Source organism: Magnolia sinica, chromosome 15, assembly GCF_029962835.1.
Source record: "Magnolia sinica isolate HGM2019 chromosome 15, MsV1, whole genome shotgun sequence".
NCBI lineage: Eukaryota > Viridiplantae > Streptophyta > Magnoliopsida > Magnoliales > Magnoliaceae > Magnolia > Magnolia sinica.
In genome coordinates this window covers 72,338,499-72,358,273 of record NC_080587.1, presented here as the reverse complement: position 1 = coordinate 72,358,273, position 19,775 = coordinate 72,338,499, and the positions used below count along the sequence as shown (strand labels likewise).

Here is a 19,775-nt window from a genome sequence, read left to right as displayed (position 1 = left end):
TTTTCCTATTGGATGTGAGCCACTGCTAACAGTCTTTTAGTTTCCATTTATATGCAACCGATCGCATGGCTAGTGTCATGCAAACAATGTGTTTTTTGGTCCATGGTCCATTTACTGCATAAACTGTTGAATAAAGGGCCTGTAGTTTATCCATCTATGCCATGGGTGACGCATAGTATGTCCCATCCCTGAAGGCATTGGATCAGCTCCCTTCTAAAATAAATGTGCACAACATGTGATCCTTCATAAATGCTTAGCTGTTTGTCACATCACTTTGATGAGTTTTGCCTGACGAGTTCTCTGCTCGCACCTCCTACCCCACCATGTGATGTCCATACATGTTTATCTAGAAGTATCCAATGTAGATGGTCCATGTGGAGAAAATCTTACCAATCGGAGATGTCATCATTTGTACAATGTGTCTAAGAAACAATGACACAGAAAAGTAGTAATAACTCCATATAAGTGCTGATGTTCCTCTATCAATGAGATTAGTTCCATGGTGAACATATACTACAGGAGCTTTTGAATCATCATGTGGTGTGGCAGAAAGGTTTTGTGAAATGAAGATCAAGATCCACACTATTCTCAACATATCAAGACCCATTATGTCTACTTTGGGTTTAATACAAAACCATCATTAATTTATCAGAAACAATTACTTAATCAGTGATTTGGTTTGCTTTTGTTTCTCCAACACTACGTAGGAAACTCTACTACCATATGGGCTGTCCTAAACTGCAATATGACTAGCACTTTCTGTTGATTCATTGACATAGGGTTGGCTCCCTATCCCTTAACTTTCCAAAATTTCCTTGAGTCCTAAGATACGAAAGATTTCACAAATTTCTGGGAGTGAAAGCCTGAATTGTCAAGTACTAGTGAGATTCCATTATCCAAAATTGCATGACACTCAGAAAAAGAAAAGGAAAAAAAAGAAGTGAGCCTGATGGGCAGTACGAGTTTACCAAGATAACCCCAAATTGAAGGAAAGAACTCTTGTAAGTCTAATTAATTGTCCTTTTATCAAGCCTTCAAATTATCAAAATTTCTTCCTTCTAATGAGGTCACGGAATTCTACCTATTCTCATGTTACACTTGCATCCTACATGGATATATATGCCAGTAGATAGTTATGATAGAAAGTCCTCAATTTTTCTTGGTCCCATGGCTTACAAGTTCACTGCTGTAATGCAGTAGAAGACCCACTCCTGGATGGACCAGGCTGTGGTGAGGGGAGAGAAAATCACGTTAGGTGATCATCCTGCCACAGACCATATCTTGCTGCGACCACATTGTGGGCTTGGTGGTGAGGCAATAAATGAAGAGAAGGGATGTATATCAAGTGAGCAGCTCATGCTGAGTATCATTAGCAATTCAATTAAGAATAAATAATATTCTTGTGTTAGTAATGCCTTGACGTGTTGCAAAGCAGCTGCAGGTCAAGGTTCAGGTGAACAGTTATGCTCAGAGGCAAGTGAAATCCCAGCGCAGACAACTAAGGATGATGAAAGCAATGGCCGACAACATGAAGATGATGATCTCTTCAGCCAACACTTCAGCAATTTATCAACACTATTGAAGGTAGGAACTTTATCATTTGTGTTTCTTGTTGATATAGATGGGAAGGCTAATATATTGACGGACCACTGTAATTTTTGATAGCATCTCTTTACTTATAAAAGCACGATACCATTTTAAGAAAAGTGAAGGTGGAAAATTTGAGACTTGGATTCAAATCGACCATGTGTGCTTGCATTCATTTACGCACATGCATGCCATCGTTTATGCACGCATGCATCTGATAAGTGAGAACCAGTAGGAGATTTGTTTGTGTATCATACACTTTTAATACATGTTCTCTTTTTCTAGGTTGAGGGCAGGAGATCATCAGCAAGAAGAAGCTTTTCGTCACGCTTTGTTGTGCACCGTGACCAGCTTACAGGCTGCAAGAGTCTTTTTGAGATGACTGCTGAAAATTTAGGTGCCGAAGACTTGAATTGTTGTGATGAAGCTGTGCATCAAAGTTCACAAGGGGATCCATCAACCGATCTGTGAAAAGACCCACAAATCTCAGATATTTGTGATCTGGTACGTCTGCTAACGATTAATTCTTTCAGATATGCTAGAATTATTGTTGCATTTTGATTCCTAAAATTCCCAGAGATCATTAATTTCTCCTGTTTTTCTGGGTGAAAAAAAGTCGGAAGTACCTCAATGTAGTATTTCAATGAGAATAATCAGAACCAAGCATTTTTACATAACTGTGCAAACCAAAATCTTGTTGAAGGGAAAATTGCTAGAATATAACATCCCTGGTTCTATAAAAATAAGAAAGAAAAGATGCGCCAGTTAATAAGTGGAATGAGCTCAGACAACAATTGACATGCTAAGCTTCCCATGTTGCACCATTTTTCCTGCCAATGTGTCAAAAATGTAGGACGTCCCGGCTGTGCAAATGATGGGACACATACACTCATTATGAAGATCATCTGGCACCAAAATCAGGCTGATCCACTAGTTAGGTGGGCCACTCCATTGAAATGAACGGATGACCATCGATCTGGCACAAAGTGCAGGTTTGAACGACGTCCGTTTGTCGCTTACTAGAGCCATCGAGATTATCTTGCAAATCTATGATATCGATTGATCCCATAGGGAGGAAACTCCCGCTTCGAATGATTTTATATACCTAAAATGATTTGGCAAAGCATTTAGTTTACATTAACAAGATATTTTTAGTTGCTCAAGAAGAGAAAGATGTCATGATAAATTGTTTGCTCCTACCTTTTCCACCCGAACAAAATAGTAAACATCCATTAAAAAAAAAATCAAATAGTGAAAAAAGAGTTTACGTTTCATGCGATATTTTAATTTGCAAATTGAAGAAAAAGAGATTTCCCTCATCAAATTGCAATTCAAATACTTTCAAATAGCGTTTACACTTGAGCTGACGTGGCCTAAACAACCGAGCAAGATACCATCACATATCGTCACACACGTATGAAGCTAAAGAACAAACCTACTCTCAGTTGCAGAAGATCTTATGTACCTATCTGTTGAGAACACGTATTCTGTAAAAAAGGCCGGGCACCCAGAGACGTTTTCATGGCCAAAGCTCTAAAGACGGTTGTCCACCTTATGATAGGTGACCAACATGTGCAAAGCGCATTCAATTTACAATGTATAAAAGCAGCATCAGTGAAGAGTTTCCATTGTTGAACTATTGCTTGACTAGAAGTTGTCATAAGTCAACTTGACGGTCAAGGCATAAGTCGGGTTAAATGTGATTGCTCCCATTTTCTAATGCAGAAACTCCATTTGGGGACTCAAAAATCTTGAAAGCACTCAAGAAAAGTAAAAAATCATATTACAATATAAGCATTCTAATTAAAGGAACTGGTTCGAGTACTCATTTTGAGTTGGCTACGATTAGAACCCTCATTGGGTCCTGGTTCAGGTCCTAGTGTAACTAATGTGGGAGTATTTTCACACCGGGCTCGAGTAAGGTAGCCCGTGGGATGCAGGGGTACACTTGAGGTGGGCGGCCTGTACCCATAGATTTGGGGCCCGTGTGAAGTGGGTGACTTGTGTGAGGCGGAACCCATGGATTTGGGGCCCACGAGGAGGGTTCGGCTGAGGACCTAACCCATGGATTTGGGGCCCACGATGAGGGTTCGGCCGAGGACTTAACTCATGTATTTGGGGCCTGAGCTATGAGATAAATGGATCAATTCGCCATGTTCTATCAGTTTGAGCTTTTAGAGCAAGTGGTTAATTATCATGCATCAAATTAGTATCAGAGCGAGAGGTCTTGTGTTCGAGACTCCTCATGGGGGTGATTAATGCAGGAGTGTTTTCACATCAGGCTCGAGTGAGGTCCCTTGTGGGATGCAGGGGCACACTCGGGGTGGGCGGCCCGCAAAACCCATGGATTTGGGACTTGTGTGAGGCGAGTGGCTTGTGTGAGGCGGAACCCATGGATTTGGGGCCCACGATAAGGGTTCGACTGAGAACCTAACCTATGGATTTGGGGCCTGGGCAGTTCATTCTGGTTTCTAAAACCTTGATTTGAAGGGAATCTTGGTTGTTTCACTTAAAACGTGAAACTTTAGTTTCTTTTAGAATTTTCATTTACTAAAAGATTTCAGTAATATAAGCCAAGCTTGCGTATATTATATGATCGAGGGCATAAAGTTTTTTCCACCAGCAAATGTTTTAGTTTCAATAATCTTTGTTAGGAATCCTACTCACAGTTGCACATCAGTAGTCACCATACCTGGTTGCCATCCACGTCTATGCCATACTCGTATTAGATTTGGTCCATACGTGAGGAGCTCTTCAGATAGGGTGCGTTTGGATCTTAAGTTGCTTAAGATAAGCTACTTATTCCACAAGTAGCTTATCTTATTTTCTACTTATTAAGAAGATAAGTATGTTTGGCAAACAACATATTTATCAGCTTCTCATCTCTTTCATCTCTCTTGATACACCTCTCTTCAACAACTTCTGAAAAGTAGAAAAGCTTTTAAAAAAATAATTGAAGTGATTATGTATTTTTAAGTAAAAAAGTTACTTAAAAGTTATAACTAATCATAAACCAAACTTACTAATCTGAAATAAGTAACTTATCTACTGTTGTAAGTAGAAAAGGTAACTTATTTGGTGGTATCCAAACAGGCCCTTAATGTGCCCTAGTCAAAATCAGACCAGTTTAATCAATTAGGCGAGCCTCATGCGTGTGCGAATAAATGGATGCTTAAACAGGCTAGTTCATGTGTATGCTTTCCTCCCTGATGAGAAAATTGGCCAATGGTTTTAAATAGCGGTTCCCAAGTGCTACTCGCGAGGAGAAAGAAACTGGTATGACTTGCCTCAACTCGTTTAGTTTCAGTCAGTCTTGCTCCAGTGACTCTTTTGCGTGCCCATCAAAATTGTGACAACTCAACCAGGTTTTGGACAGTATTTAGAAGCATGGAATGGTTCGATCTACGATCCAGGACTAATTAACAGCAGGCCACATGGCGAATGGCTTGGATCTCATACAACCAAGCCACTTTGGTAGGCTGCCTGGAGATTGATGGCTGCAAGTAGCATTCCTCGTTTTGGGTTTGTGCTGTATACCAGTTTGCTGAGGCCTTGTTAAACATAACCCACAACTAACATTTTTGAGAACTTGATCGTACTAAGATTCGGCTGCCATTCCATACCTATTGCAGGGTGCAGAACAAAGTGGAAGCTCTTCAGGCTCCACTGACAATCATGAAGAAAGTGACTCGACTAATGAGACAGCAAGATGTTACATGACAAACACAACTTACTCAGAAAGAATCACGGAATGCAGAGCAGCATTACTTAGTTTAGATACTGCTGCGGAAAAGGCACTTCAGTTATTCACAGACTTGAGGTTTCCGGTGGCTAGAGAAGATGTGCTGAGTGGGCCCACGACTGAACTATCAGATTTAGCATCGGAGCTTGTCCCATCGATAACTAGGAAAGTTCAGGAGCTTGCTGATTTGGTGCACTCTAGCAAGATGAATTCCTGTTTGGATGCTCGAGTTGAAGCAGTTGAGTTTGAGCCACTGATCGGGAAATTCGTGGAGAGTCTTTCACGTCAGGTTCTTTAATTGGTGAAGAATAATATCTAACATGATTTTTCTTTCCCGCCTCTTTGTTTCTATCCTATTGATAATAATGTCTGATGTATCTATGTAGAATCCGACGAGCTTTGTACAGTGAACTGCAACTGTTCTGAATAATAGGAATGATAAAAGAGGTATTATACAATGCTTGGGAAGAAGGTTTGTACAGTACAATGGGCCTTTTGGTTTGTACAAGTGAGGCCCATACATGAGTGATCCAAACAGTTGGATCAATGGGTCTAACTGTCGGTCGTCTACACCAAAAACCCTGCAAGATTGATAGATCCTGGCCACAGAATGTATGGATTGCTCTTGGTCGAATGCCAACTTTGCCCCTGTTTGCTTTCTTAAACCGTCCATTTCTTGGAATCAATTCTAATTCTCATACCTATCCTCTCTTGAAAATTGGATCATAGGAAGTTCAGATTTGGATTTTAATGGAATATCTTCCAACTGGATGAAGATGGGACTCTGAATCCAGTTGCGCTTATGAATCAAGCATAGATTTCCCTGATCTCTACAAATGGATCCTTGACGCCCTAGTTTCCTACCTTTGAATTCACAAGCATTAGATTAATATTTCACCATTATTCTCTTAAATTTTTCTGATTTAAATTACATCTTCTTTTAGTTCTAGTTACTTTCAGAATACGTACAAGGTTTAACGCCTGTGGATACGACCTCGGTCTTACCGAGATTATTACTACATCGTAACCCTATACTTGGGGAAGTGAACACATGACCCCTAACTATCGCCTGATCCGCCATATATGCACGTATAACGTGTATCCCAGGTCGAGCAACCGCACGGAATGCACTAGATTCATAGTGAACTTCTTGTACCGGGTAGGATAAGGAGATAAGGTGTGCCTGCCTACTCTTGTCTTGACCCAAATTGTGAAGGCGACACAATCTGCTCAGGGGGATCAGTCCCTCCCATTTGGCCGACTAATTTGCAAGATTGCCCATAGTTTTGGGTTCAGACTGTACATAGACAATCTCGCCCCCATTCACTTCATCGACAAGAACACCCTCAGCAATATGAAGATAGGCCTCTGGCAGCGCCATGCCCGACTTGAGGAACTTAGGGATGAGATAGAAGAGGAGACTGAAGAAGAGGAAGAAAATGAGGATGAAGAACAAGAAGAAGAAGTAGAGGCTCAAGACTCCGACTAGGAGCCTCCTGCCTCTCATGACAAACGCTAGGATTGGGTCGCTCGTGACGCCCGCCTGCCAAGATTGAGGAGAACTATGAATATCTGAAGAAATTCAAGAAGATGTCCCGCACTCTTAAAGCCCTCCTGTGTTTCATGCAGGATTATGGAGCACTCCCACCTTCGCCAGAATCGGAGGACTAGGAGTGTAGTATGTGGTTGTTTCTTTCTTTTGTAATAGCCTTGGATAGGCTTAGTTTGGTTGTTTTGGTTGTTGGGATTATAAATGCTGAAATACTTTTGTTTAGTCAGCAATCATGCATTCTCAATTATTGTACATGTAATGTCTTAGCATATGTAACTATGATGAATTTTGTTTAATGAAATGCATGAAGCCGCTTTTGTTAATGTAACATCCCGTCCAACCAGTATAGTGTCCTGGGGCGTCCACGTAGGACTTTTCGCAAGACCGTTCATTTAAACCATTCGTGGTGGGGTACCAAAATCAAATCAACCTAGGATTAGCCCATTAGAATAAACCAGACGGGTTATGACAGGACCCGGTACGGGTTGTCAAGCCAGATGGCTCGTTTGCACTTAGCAACAGCCATACGGGCTACACCGCGACGTAGGAAGGTCAAAAAATTCTAAAAATATAGGGAACCATAAATCTCACTGGGCTTGTGGACCATCGCGGATCGCAGACCCAGTGGACACCCAGGAGTGGGATCTGGCACTGGCTAAATGTGCCCCACCAATGCCAGGATCAGAATCTGGCACTTGCAAATGAAACCGAGATACCAGGCTATCCAACCGTCGGATCTCTTCTACATTTACGGTGGAGGTCTAATGAATTTTTCTACACCTGTCCACAAACTCTGGGACCCGATTGTGGAACGGTGACCGTTGATCACAAATCAGACTCATACGACCAAACTCCAGATCCGATTGTCTCCAAATTTTGCATGGCCTTTCATCGAGCCATGGAGCAACTATCCTATGAATTTCATAGCTAGAGGGCCACTAGAACTACTCCAATCACCAGAATGGACCCCACGGGGCCAGATAAAGATCGGAACCGTTGACTCAAACCCCATAACCGTCCATCCGTTTGTCCCCAAATTTTATATGGCCCCTCATTGGGCCATAGGGCACCTACCCACCAAATTTGGTGGCCAAAAGATGTGTTGGGTCCACCCCAAATTCCATATGAAGACCTACAATGCTATTTTGGGCAAGTATAGGAACTTAAGGCCAAAGGGCCCAAGTCTAGGGAATAAACCCTAACTCTCATAACTCACTCTCATTTGCCACAACCACCAAGAGAAAAAAAGAGAGTAAAGGAGCTAAGAGGAGAAGATAGTGTGAGGGAAGGAGACACAAGGTGGACCCTAGATCGAAGTGGGGCCCAAGAGAGTCAACCCTTCCAACTCCCTACCTCTCTTATAAGGAAACTCTCCTCCTTAACCTCAACAATCGTCCATGGGTTGTTTAGGTAAGATCTTTCATCCATTCTTCTTGAAATCCATGAACTAAGATGGGATTGGCTTGGAATTCTAACATGCAAGAGCTTGTTTTAGGGATTCCGGCCGATCGACCCGAAAGCCCTCTTTCCTAGGGCGTTTTCCGAATCTCCAACAACCCATAAGTGCGGACTATTATTCTTAGGTGGCGTAGCACCAATTTTAGTATAAACTTAATGATTTTGATCATTTGGATGTAATATTTGAAATTCTAGAGAAACCCTAGGAAGTATATGTTTGTGAAATTTTATGGATTTGTATGTTTGGCTCCTTAATGTCGTTCTTGCCTCTCACATGATTTTTGTGTATGTACGATTACATGATTATGCCATGTTTGATTTCTCCATGTGTTGTGCCTCATAGTATATATGATGTCATTTCGCTTGTGCACATGATTTCGTAACATGGGGGAAGTGTTTAACTTCCTCGTAGACCCACATAACTCACATGCACTTGTTCATGATAGCGATAGCTTGTTCCTTGAGAATATATGATTTTTATGATTGAGAGGCATGAAAACATGATGTGATATACTAGTTGATAACTTAGATTGCTGATATGTCATGGATCACCAACACACTATTGGATTGGTCAGTAACAGGATGAGAGGCGGTAGTCTCATCGATAGGATTATACTATGACAAGACCCATGGGTTTGGGCGGGTGTGTTTGGGTGGCTGTAGTTTCACTACATGGGTCCCTTATGCCCGATGTCACTATCTCACGTTCGCCTGACTCGCGTGGTCTAGCCTACTGTCTGACCAACCTTGATTGTTAACCATGTTTGCTCACACATGTATGGAATCTAGAACACCCTACAACCGTGGTAGCCCATTAATAACCCACTTGAAATTAGTCCACAGCCTCGTGAGCCGGGCATGGTGGAATGGGACACTGTGTCTGAGCTGTCAGCCTATGTTGGGGTACCGCGTCTCCCCGTAGTGACCGCGAGCGATCCATTTCCTTCGGCACTCCTCATGTGCTTGGAGTCGGAGATGAGGAACCTGACGAGATCACAGACCGCGGGGTCTCAGCCTCACACATTGGGGGGTCTTGGCCTTGTAACCAATTTAGGGCGTTGATACGTGGGGTGTACCAGAATCCCCAACCTGCTAGATGAAAGGACTTAACTAATAACTCGGTTAACACGATCGCATTGCACCGCATTAGTTAGGGTGGCGACTCGGCAGTCGAGGTCGCTCTGAGGGAGTATTGACATGCGCAATCGTTAGATGGAGTCGCTCGAAGGAGCGTTGTCGTGAGGGCATGCATCATATCATACAGCATGCATACGCATTAATAAGATTAGTTGGATGTTTATGATTGACTGTTTTTCATTAAGATCATATTATAATTGATATCTGTGATAACTTAAGATTAATAGCACCCACTGAGTTGATCACTCACTCCCAATCTGGGACGGTGTTTTCAAACACCAACCAAACCCGTTCATAGATATAGGTGACTCAAGAATGGAGAAGCCTGGCGAGGCAAGCTTCGACGAGGAGGATGAGTTATCTTATTTCCAGTTAATGGACGGCTCTCCATCGGCTTGATGGGCAGGATCGGGATTGCTGAGTAGTGGGCTCATCCTTATTATTTTTGGGATATGGTATACTTTTATTGTTTTGGTTGGGCAACGCCTTATGCGACCCACTTATATTTTTGGACCTGTATATATGATAGGTTTCCTTCATTTTAGGAGACTTGTGTGATTATGTTCATGTTCCAGAAAATTTCAAGCTGCGCAATTAAACCGGATTAAATGCACATTAATAAAAATCGGTTATAAGTGACTCTCGGGAACTCGGGAGTTGAGCGTGTGCGCGACCCCCAAATTCCAGGGCATTATAGTTAAGTTATGTGTGAAATGGTTAGAGAATTGATGGTGTATGTATGATATCACTCTAATTCTATGAATATTGTACCCTATGTTGTATATAGGGAATGTCTCCTAAGACTAACCGGAACATGATACGTCTTCTACATGGCGAATTGGTCGACGGGGCCCCTCCCCCGAACAATAGCCAATAGGGCCCTAGTTTGGGTCCAAGTAGCGAGACGATGCCGGACTCGCAACTGGCCACCGACGTTACTGATGGGCCAATGCCAAATGTGTCATCGACTCTAGGCCAGAACCATGCCTCTTCTTCGGCGCCACCTGTGCCTCAGGCAGCCCTGCCCGCAGATAGGATGGAGCAGATGTTGCTTCTGATGCAACAACAACAACAGGTCCTAGCAACTATAGTGGGGCCATTGCACAAAATATGAACATAGCCCCGCCGGTGCAACACATGCAAGCTACCGGGACAATGACTGTATGCGGGCTATTTGAGCGTTTTCAACGCCTCCGTCCTCCCACGTTTGCAGGCACCCATCGGCCCGAGGAGGCCGAGTATTGGCTAGACCGAATATCCAAGATAATAAGGATGTTACACTGCTCTAGGGCAGAACAAGTCGAACTCGTTACTTACATGTTCGAAAAGGAAGCTAGCATGTGGTGGGACAGTGTGTTAAGGACCGTTCCCGCGGGAGTTGTGTGGACGTGGGACAGGTTCGAGACACATTTCCACGAGAAATATTTCCTTCTCACCTATTGCAATGAGAAAGAGGGTGAATTCCTCCACCTTAAGCAGGGGGGAATGACAGTGGAGTATGAAAACCATTTCACGGAGCTATCCAGATATGCTCCCCTAATCTTGGCTAATGAGCCGATGAGAATGCGACGTTTCTCGGAGGGTTTGTAGGCTAACATCCGCACCAAGATGTGTTGTACTAGCATCCATATGTACACTAAGCTGGTGAACATGTCCCTGTGAGTTGAGCAAGACGGTGAGCGAGTGTCTCAAGCACACTTACCAATGGGCCCGAGGCTTAGGCCCAAGCTAAAGACCCAGCCACTTCTCGGCAAGAGGCCGCGTGTGAACTCGCCCCCAAGACTAACGGCTCCACCGGCCCAACAAAGGCGTTCCGATCGCATGTGCTCCTACTGCAGCAGAGCATGTCACACTGACCCCTTCTGCTTCACCAAGATGAGGGATAATGGCTACGTGTCACCCCAAAGGATCAATCGCTAACCCCCACACGCTATTTTGGCCCCTCCTTTGCTAGTCATGGCACCGGCACAACAATTCAATCGGCCTCCTGCACTCCGAAATAGGCCGCCTCAACGGCCTATGACAACGCCGCCTAACCGCTCGAACAAGCTCGCGTACATGCACTTGCCGTCAAGGCAGCCGAAGCAACGACAGCGATACCTCTACCTTTTGAAGTCACAACTCACATCCAAGGTACATCTGTGTTTCTATTAGTGAACACCGGATCCATTGCTTCCTTGGTATCGTGCTCCGCAGTCAAGCGCTTAGGGTTGGATACTACCCCCATGATTGGGGTGAGGGTCATCGCCGTGGCAGGGACCATCTCAGACGCCACTAAACTCTATAAGGGTTGCCCTATAGACTTAGGGAGCAGAGTAGTGCACATTAACCTGATTGTAACCAAGATTTACCATTACGACGTCATCATCGGCATGGATTGGCTCACCGAAATGAAGGTGGAGATTGACTGTGAGACTAGATTGGTGACTGCCCATGGGCCCGAGGGTACGACCTTCACCTTCCCTCTGAGACTAGACTTAGGTCAGTTGTCCCTTGCAGATTCGTTGTTATGCTTCCCTATTAAAGGATTATGATGGTTCATCACTTGGGGCCACGCCTGTGGTCTAAGATTTCACTGATGTGTTCAGAACGATCCCTGGACTACCTCCTCACGGATGTATTCATGTGTTCAGGATGATCCCTGACAACTAAATCATGGCAATTATTCATGACAATTAAATCAGGGTAATAATACAACACATCAAACAATCCATCTATTTTAACTTGATGGACAAAAAATACATCGAGATCACTCACTTTGATGTGGTGGAGATGATTCCGTGAACTAACGGTTTGAATTGAATTAAAACTTCCTAAAATCACATAAATAAGAATTTTCTTTAATTTTACGATTGCACATAATGAATAAAACATATGATTTATTATTTATCATTTGTTCAGATCGATGTTGCTCATCCAATGGTCTAATCTGTCTAGAATTTAAGATTTTAATTTATTTTGATGGGGATTTTCTCCTTATGGCTCTACCGGGCGAGTGCCTCGCTCGACCGGTCGAGGGTGGTGCTCGACCACTCGAGTGGGGCTCGACTTAAAGTCCAGCGACCAATTGTGTTAAATCTTCAATGTTACTCAACCAGTCGAGGAGTCTACTTGACCGGTCGAGGGTCCGCTTGACCGGTCGAGGACTCTGCTCGACCGGTCGAGGGTCCACTTGACCGGTCGAGTACTCTGCTCGACCAATCGAGGTTACGCAGATTCATGTCCGAATTTTATACGGACTGCGTAAATTTGAAGCGGTTTTCAAAGAGGTGCAGAAGGAAGTTGCCTAAACTATAAATAGGGGTCCCTAGGGCTATTTTAGGGTATGCAAGAGAGTTTTCTAAAGCTTTGCAAGGGTTTGTTAAAGGGTTTAGGGCTATCAAAAGGTATGTGTGAGAGAGAGAGAGAGAAAGATAGAGGAAGCTTATGGAAGGGAGGTTATGCTCGTAGAGGTGATCCATTGTGCACTCGACATCTCAGCATTTCTACGTCCTCGTGATCGGTGATATCTCTCCATTTTTTTAAATTCTCTTATTGTTTATCCACTCCTGTGTGAGTGAAGAAGGTTTAATCCAAGCAGCGTATGATTGTGATCAGTTGTAACGTTCTACTTCATAGTGGATTGTTGCTCTCGACTAGGTCCCGTGGTTTTTACCTCTTTGAGGGTTTTGCACGTAAAATTCTCTTGTGTTGTATAGTTTGTGTTTTGATTTATTTCATTGCTTTATTATCCCATAATTCTGGTATTTTTGGGAGGCTAATCCTAAGGTTTTGTGCAAGGCCCCCAACAAAGTAGTATCAAAGCTATTGGTTCATTGAACGGAGTGGGATCAGTTCTGAATTATGGAAGGTGGCTCATCAAGGATGATCAGTCTCAATGGTTCTAACTGGACCATATGGAAGGCTAAGATGAAGGACTTGCTTTATTGCAAGGACTTGTATGCTCCAATCCTTGGCATATCAGCAAAGACTGATGATTGGAAGAAGTTGAACCGGAAGGCTGTGGGGTTTATTAGACAATGGTTGGATGATTCCATATTCCACCATGTGTCTAAGGAGACCTCGGCCGCCAGCCTATGGCTGAAATTGTAAGGGTTGTATGAGAGGAAGACAGCCGACAATAAGATTTTTCTGATAAGACAGCTTGTGAATCTCAAGTTCAAAGATGGTAGTTCTGTGGCTGAGCACATGAATGAAGTCAACAATATATTGAACTAGCTCTCCGCTATGAAGATGGTCCTGGACGATAAATTGCAAGCTTTACTATTACTTAGCTAAATTGCCTAATAGTTGGGAGACATTGGTGGTGTCTCTGAGTAATGTTGTGCCAAACGGAAAGGTGTCCATGGAACAGGTAACTAGTTGTCTCTTCAATGAGGAGACAATGAGGAAGTCTCAGGGGTCTACTCAGCAAGAGGCCCTTGTGACACAAGAACGGGGGAGAGGAAAGAACAGAAAGGGCGAGAAGGCTTGAGATAAATCAAGAGGCAAGTCGAGTACCAGTAAGGATGTTAAATGCTGGAAGTGTGGCAAGAAGGGCCACTACAAGCATGAATGTCATAATAAGAAGAACGACAAGAAAGGAAAAAGAAAGGAGAAGGAAGATAAATCAGATTCCACTGCGATCGCTTAAGATGGCGACGCTGTAGTTATTCTTTCAGCAGATCATGATGTTTGTCTCAAGGCTACGAGTTAAGACACCGACTGGGTGATAGACTTGGGAGCCTATTTTTATGCGACTCGACGCAGGGACTTCTTCACAAGCTATAAGTCAAGTGACTTTGGGACCGTGAAAATGAGAAATTCTGACATATCAAAGATCTTAGGGGTCGATGATATTTATGTGAAGACAGATGTGGGATGCACATTGGTTCTCAGGGATGTGAGGCATGTCCCAGACCTTCGCATCAACTTGAAGTCGACAGGAAGGTTGGATGAGGATGGCTATGAAAGCCGGTTTGTTGGTGGGCGCTGAAAGGTCATCAATGGTTCGTTGATCGCAGCCAGAGGATGGAAGTGTTGCACCCTTTATAAGGTAAGTGTCAGTGTGTGCAAGGGTAGGTTGAACACAGCAGAAGATTCAGCTATAGACATGTGGCACAAGCGTCTAGGCCACATAAGTGAAAAGGGGCTTCAGCTACTAGCAAGGAAGTGGATCTTTCCAGACGTGACAAGTATACCTCTCAAAACCTGTATTGATTGTTTATCAGGGAAACATCATAGAGTTTTATTTGTTAAATCTGCTTCTCATGTTAATAAAGTGCAGACATTAGATTTGGTTTATTCTAATGTTTGTGGTCCTATGAGGACAAAAACCTTGGGTGGGGTATTGTGTCTTGTCACTTTTATAGATGATGCATTAGGAGGGTTTGGGTTTGTGCTTTGAAATCTAAGGACGAGGTCTTTGGTGCTTTTAAATTGCTTCATTCTATAGTCCAGAGAAAGACAAGTAGATCATTGAAGTGCATCTGCACTAAAAATGGTGGTGAATACATCAGTGACTTTCATAAGTTTTACAAGTCCCTGGGTATACGGCATGAACAGACGGTTCTCAAGACCCCCTAGCATAATGGTGTAGCTGAGCGAATGAATTGCACCATTAGAGAGAATCAGATGCATGTTATCCCATGCAAAGTTACCCAAGACGTTCTAGAGAGAAGCAATGCACACGACATTGTATTTGATAAACAAGTCTCCATTAGCCCCGTTGAATAGAAAAGTACCCGAGAAGGCGTGGACTGGACAGGATCCATCGTAGTCATTTCAGGGTGTTTTGATGCAAGGCATCCATTCACGTACCAAAGGACGAGAGGTCCAAGCTCGATATGAAGATCAGGCAATATGTGTTTTTAGGGTACGATGATGAAAAGTTCGGTTACAAATTGTGGGATCCGACCAAGAAGAAGCTCGTTGGAGCAGAAATGTGGTATTTTTTGAATATCAATATATAGAAGACATTTGTAAACTGGAGAAGAACCAGCCTAGTTCAGGAGAGCTTGCCTGATGACAGGGGAGTACAAAAAGGTGCAGAGGATGAGGGAGTTCGTACAGAAGATGGACCGAGGAAGCATCCCCCAACTTATCCACCTGTTGAGCCACAGGTGAAGAGGTCATCTAGGGATAGACAGCCGTCTAAGAGATATTCACCGCATGAGTACATTATTCTCACTGATGGGGGAGAGCCAGGAGATTATTCTGAGGCCCTAGCCTACAAGCATAAGGAGGAGGAGTTGAAAGATATGTTAGAGAAGATGGAATTCTTGCATAAGACCACACTTATGATATGATGAAATTGCGTGAGGGCAAGAAAGCTCTAAGCAATAAGTGGGTGTTCAGAAAGAAGATTGAGTAGAAGAATTCACAAACGAGGTTCAAGATCAGACTTATGGTAAAAGGGTTCGGTCAGAGGAAATGCATAGACTTCGAGGAGATATTCTCACTAGTGGTGAATATGACATCTATACGGGTGTTGTTTGGGTTGGTGGCTAGCATGGATCTGGAGATAGAACAGTTAGACGTTAAAACTGCCTTTCTCCATGGTGACCTGGAAGAAGAGATCTACATGCACCAACCAGAGGGGTTCCAAGTCAGGGGCAAAGAGCATATGGTGTGTAGGCTAAGGAAGAGCTTGTGTGGGTTGAAACAATCTCCAAGGCAATGGTACAGGAAGTTTGACTCATTCATGTTAAAGCATGGATATGATAAAATGGAGTCGGAGCACTATATGTTCACGTGCAAGTTCTCAGATGGTGATTTCTTAGTTCTGTTGTTATACGTTGATGACATGTTCATCATGGGAAAAGACATCAAGAAGATTGACAGGCTGAAAAAAGAGTTGGGAAAGTCGTTCGCGATAAAAGACTTGAGCCCAACTAAGCAGATCCTAAGAATGGAGATAACCCGTGACAGAAGTAGTAGGAAGCTTTGTCTGTCACAAGAGCAGTATATTGAGAAAGTCCTAGAGCAGTTAAATATGAATGCAGTGAAGCCTGTCAGTACTTCACTAGATGGTCACTTCAGATTGAGTGACAGGCAGTGTCCCAAGACGAAGGCAGAGGTGGATGAGATGCAAAGGATACCTTACACGTCAGCGGTAGGAAGTTTGATGTATGCTATGTTGTGTACGCTCCCAGACATAGCATATGCGGTTGGTATTGTCAGCCGGTATCTTGCCAATCCTGACAAAGAATATTGGGCAGCGGTGAAATGGATATTGTGACATCTAAGATGCTCGTCCAGGTTGAGCCTATGCTATGGTGACGAAAAACCTGTGTTAGAGGGTTACACAGATGCAAATATGGCAGGTGACATAAACTCCAGAAAGTCTACATCGGGGTTCATGTTCACATTTGCAGGGGGAGCGGTCTCTTGGCAGAGAAAGCTACAGAAGGTCGTAACATTGTCGACGACAGAGGCCGAGTACATTGCAGTCACAGAGGCATGTAAAGAGATGCTTTAGATGAAGAGGTTTTTATAGGAACTTAGCCTTAAGCCGAAGCAACACATGGTCTATTGTGATAGTTAGAGTGCTATACACTTGAGCAAGAATCTAAGTTAGCACAAGTTGAAGACATAGAGATTTAGTATCACTGGATCAGGGATACTTTGGAACAAAAGGTACTACAGCTTAAGAAGGTCCACACGGACGATAATGGGTCAGACATGATGATGAAGGCTTTGCTCAAGGGCAAGTTTGAGGTTTGTAGAAACTGGGCTAGCTTGAAGAAAGTGAATTCCTCCTGAGTCGAAAAGGGAGAGATTTGATGGGGATTTTCTCCTCATGACACTCAACCGGTCGAGGGTGGTACTCGACCAGTCGAGTGGCGCTCGACTCAAAGTCCAGCGACCAATTGTGTTAAATCTTCCGTGCTGTAGTCTACTCGACCGGTTGAGAGTCTGCTCGACCAGTTGAGGTTACGCAGGTTCATGTCCAGATTTTGTGCGGACTGCGTAAATTTGAGGCGGTTTTCAAAGAGGTACGGAAGGAAGTTGCCTAAACTATAAATAAGGGTCCCTAGGGCTGTTCTAGGGTATGTAAGAGAGTTTCCTAAAGCTTTGCAAGGGTCTGTTAAAGGGTTTAGGGCTATCAAAAGTTGTGAGAGAGAGAGAGAAAGAAATAGAAAGTGAAAGCTTGCGGAATGGAGGTTCTGCTCGTAGAGGTGATCTACTGTGCACTCGACATCTCAGCGCTTTTACGTCCTCGTGATCGGTGAGATCTCTCCATTTTTTTCTCTTATTGTTTATCCACTCGTGCGTGAGTGAAGAAGGTTTGATCCAAGCAGCGTGTGCTTGTGATCAGTTGTAACGTTCTACTTTATAGCGGATTGTTGCTCTGGACTAGGTCTCGTGGTTTTTACCTCTTTGAGGGTTTTCCATGTAAAATTCTTTTGTATTTTGTGGTTTGTGCTTTAATTTATTTCATTGCTTTATTATCCCATAATTCTGGTGTTTTGGAAAGGCTGGATCCTAAGGTTTTGTGTAAGGCCCCCAACATATTTTAATCTTAAAGAACTAATGAATTGTGATGATTTAATCACATATTTTAAATTATGTCATATAATTCTCTGTGCCAAATTGTATTTTGCGCAGATAATTACTCTTCTGTTTTTTTTTTCAATTTCGTTAGATTAAGGAGTAAAATTTGTGGGTCTATGATCAGTACAGTCCATTAAGCTGTCGAATTAGTCTGATTCTTAAAAATATTACATAATTAAGTCTTTTAACACTCATGAATAGTACAAATCACACTAATCGCTGTCCATCATGAAAAAATCTCACATTCTACACATTAGCCTTAAAGTCACGCGCATACCTTTTTTTCATGAATGAATTAAACCTACACAATGGGTGTTTGATTGATCCAATCCATCAAGTATGTAGATCATGCCAGATTAATTATTGCATAAATAAAATAAAATACTTACCTGAATAAGTGAATTCCAAAAATTCTCCTTCCTACTTTCCTTTCGTTTTAAAAAATAAAAATAAAAAAAAATTACGAGTTTTTCTTTGCTTTTTTCAATTTTGATAGAACTCTCGCTCTTTTACGTTAAGAAAAAATGTTCGTCAAGAAACTACGACATATGAAAATTTTATATAACGAGAGATAAGAGGAAGGATGTGATGCGATCGGTGGATTTCATTCCCAATCAAAACCTAAAACTTAAAATTTTAATAACAAAAATTGGAGGCATTACATCGTATCATGTGAACCACACTTGGATGGTTAGGATTGACTTGACTCAGCAACGTGGATGCCGTATGCATGTTTGTCGTGTGCATATGCACAGTTGTGAAAGAGACGGTAAAGACTGCAAAATCTTCAAAAGTTCTTAGAATAAGGAAATGCTACGGTACAGGTAAGTCATCCAGACCGTCCATTCAGTGTCCCTCACTAAGTATATCTAAAATGTCGAAAATCACCCCTATCCAGTGATTGATTATATTCGTAAATTTTATTCATTTTATTGAAATTAATAATGACCGTTAATTACTCCTCTTCACTTCCCTTTTCTTCGATGGCCACGATTCTTATTACGTCAATCATCCGAGCTACGTGTCATCAGATTTCTCCGTCTGTAGTATGTCCCACTAGATAGACAGTCCCGATTGACAGATTATCATGCCACGTGTACTTCAAAGAGATCGATGTGTCATGTTCCGGTTCCTCCGGTTCCACCTTATCATAAAATAAAAAATGTCTGTCTGACGAGCGCGGATTGGATACTGACAAGGTCAGTGGCCAAATTACTACTGAAGTGACGTCACCAAGCTTTGTGGACCCCACCATGGTGCATGTGTTGTATCCATACTGTCCAAACATTTTTATAAATCGTTTTATGGCATTACAAAGAGTCTAATTTCAAGTGGACCCATTACAGAAAACCGTGGGAATAGTCACACCCACCGTTGAAACATTTATAGAGCCCACCATGATGTATTTTTGAGATCCAACCTATTCATAAGTTAAAATAGATATAGATGAAGTGAAAACAAAAATATCAGCTTGATTGAAAACTACCGTGGCCCCTAAAAAGTTTTGAACGGTGGATGTCACTGTCTCTACTATTTTCTGTGGTGGGACCGTTTGAACTTTAGATCTATCTCATTCTCTTCATAATTCCATAAAACGATCTCTAAAAATGGTTGGACGGTATGAATACAACATATGCATCATGGTGGGGTCCATGGAGCTTGGTGACATCACTTCAGTAGCGATTTGGCTACTGACCTTGTCAGTATCCAATCCGCGCCCCTGACTCACATGTATCCAGCGTGTGTTGCCGACCAAGGGCCCAC

General features: G+C 42.7%; 1 protein-coding gene across 1 annotated transcript; it reads left to right on the top strand.

Moving 5' to 3' along the window:
* The first annotated feature begins 1,215 nt into the window (after positions 1 to 1,215).
* On the top strand, positions 1,216 to 5,989 carry LOC131226990 (uncharacterized). The gene is made up of 4 exons (XM_058222678.1): positions 1,216 to 1,345; positions 1,436 to 1,584; positions 1,873 to 2,091; positions 5,220 to 5,989. The coding sequence occupies exons 1-3, from the start codon at positions 1,216 to 1,218 to the stop codon at positions 2,056 to 2,058; spliced, it is 465 nt and encodes a 154-aa protein (XP_058078661.1). The 3' UTR covers positions 2,059 to 2,091; positions 5,220 to 5,989.
* Positions 5,990 to 19,775: the final 13,786 nt, after the last annotated feature.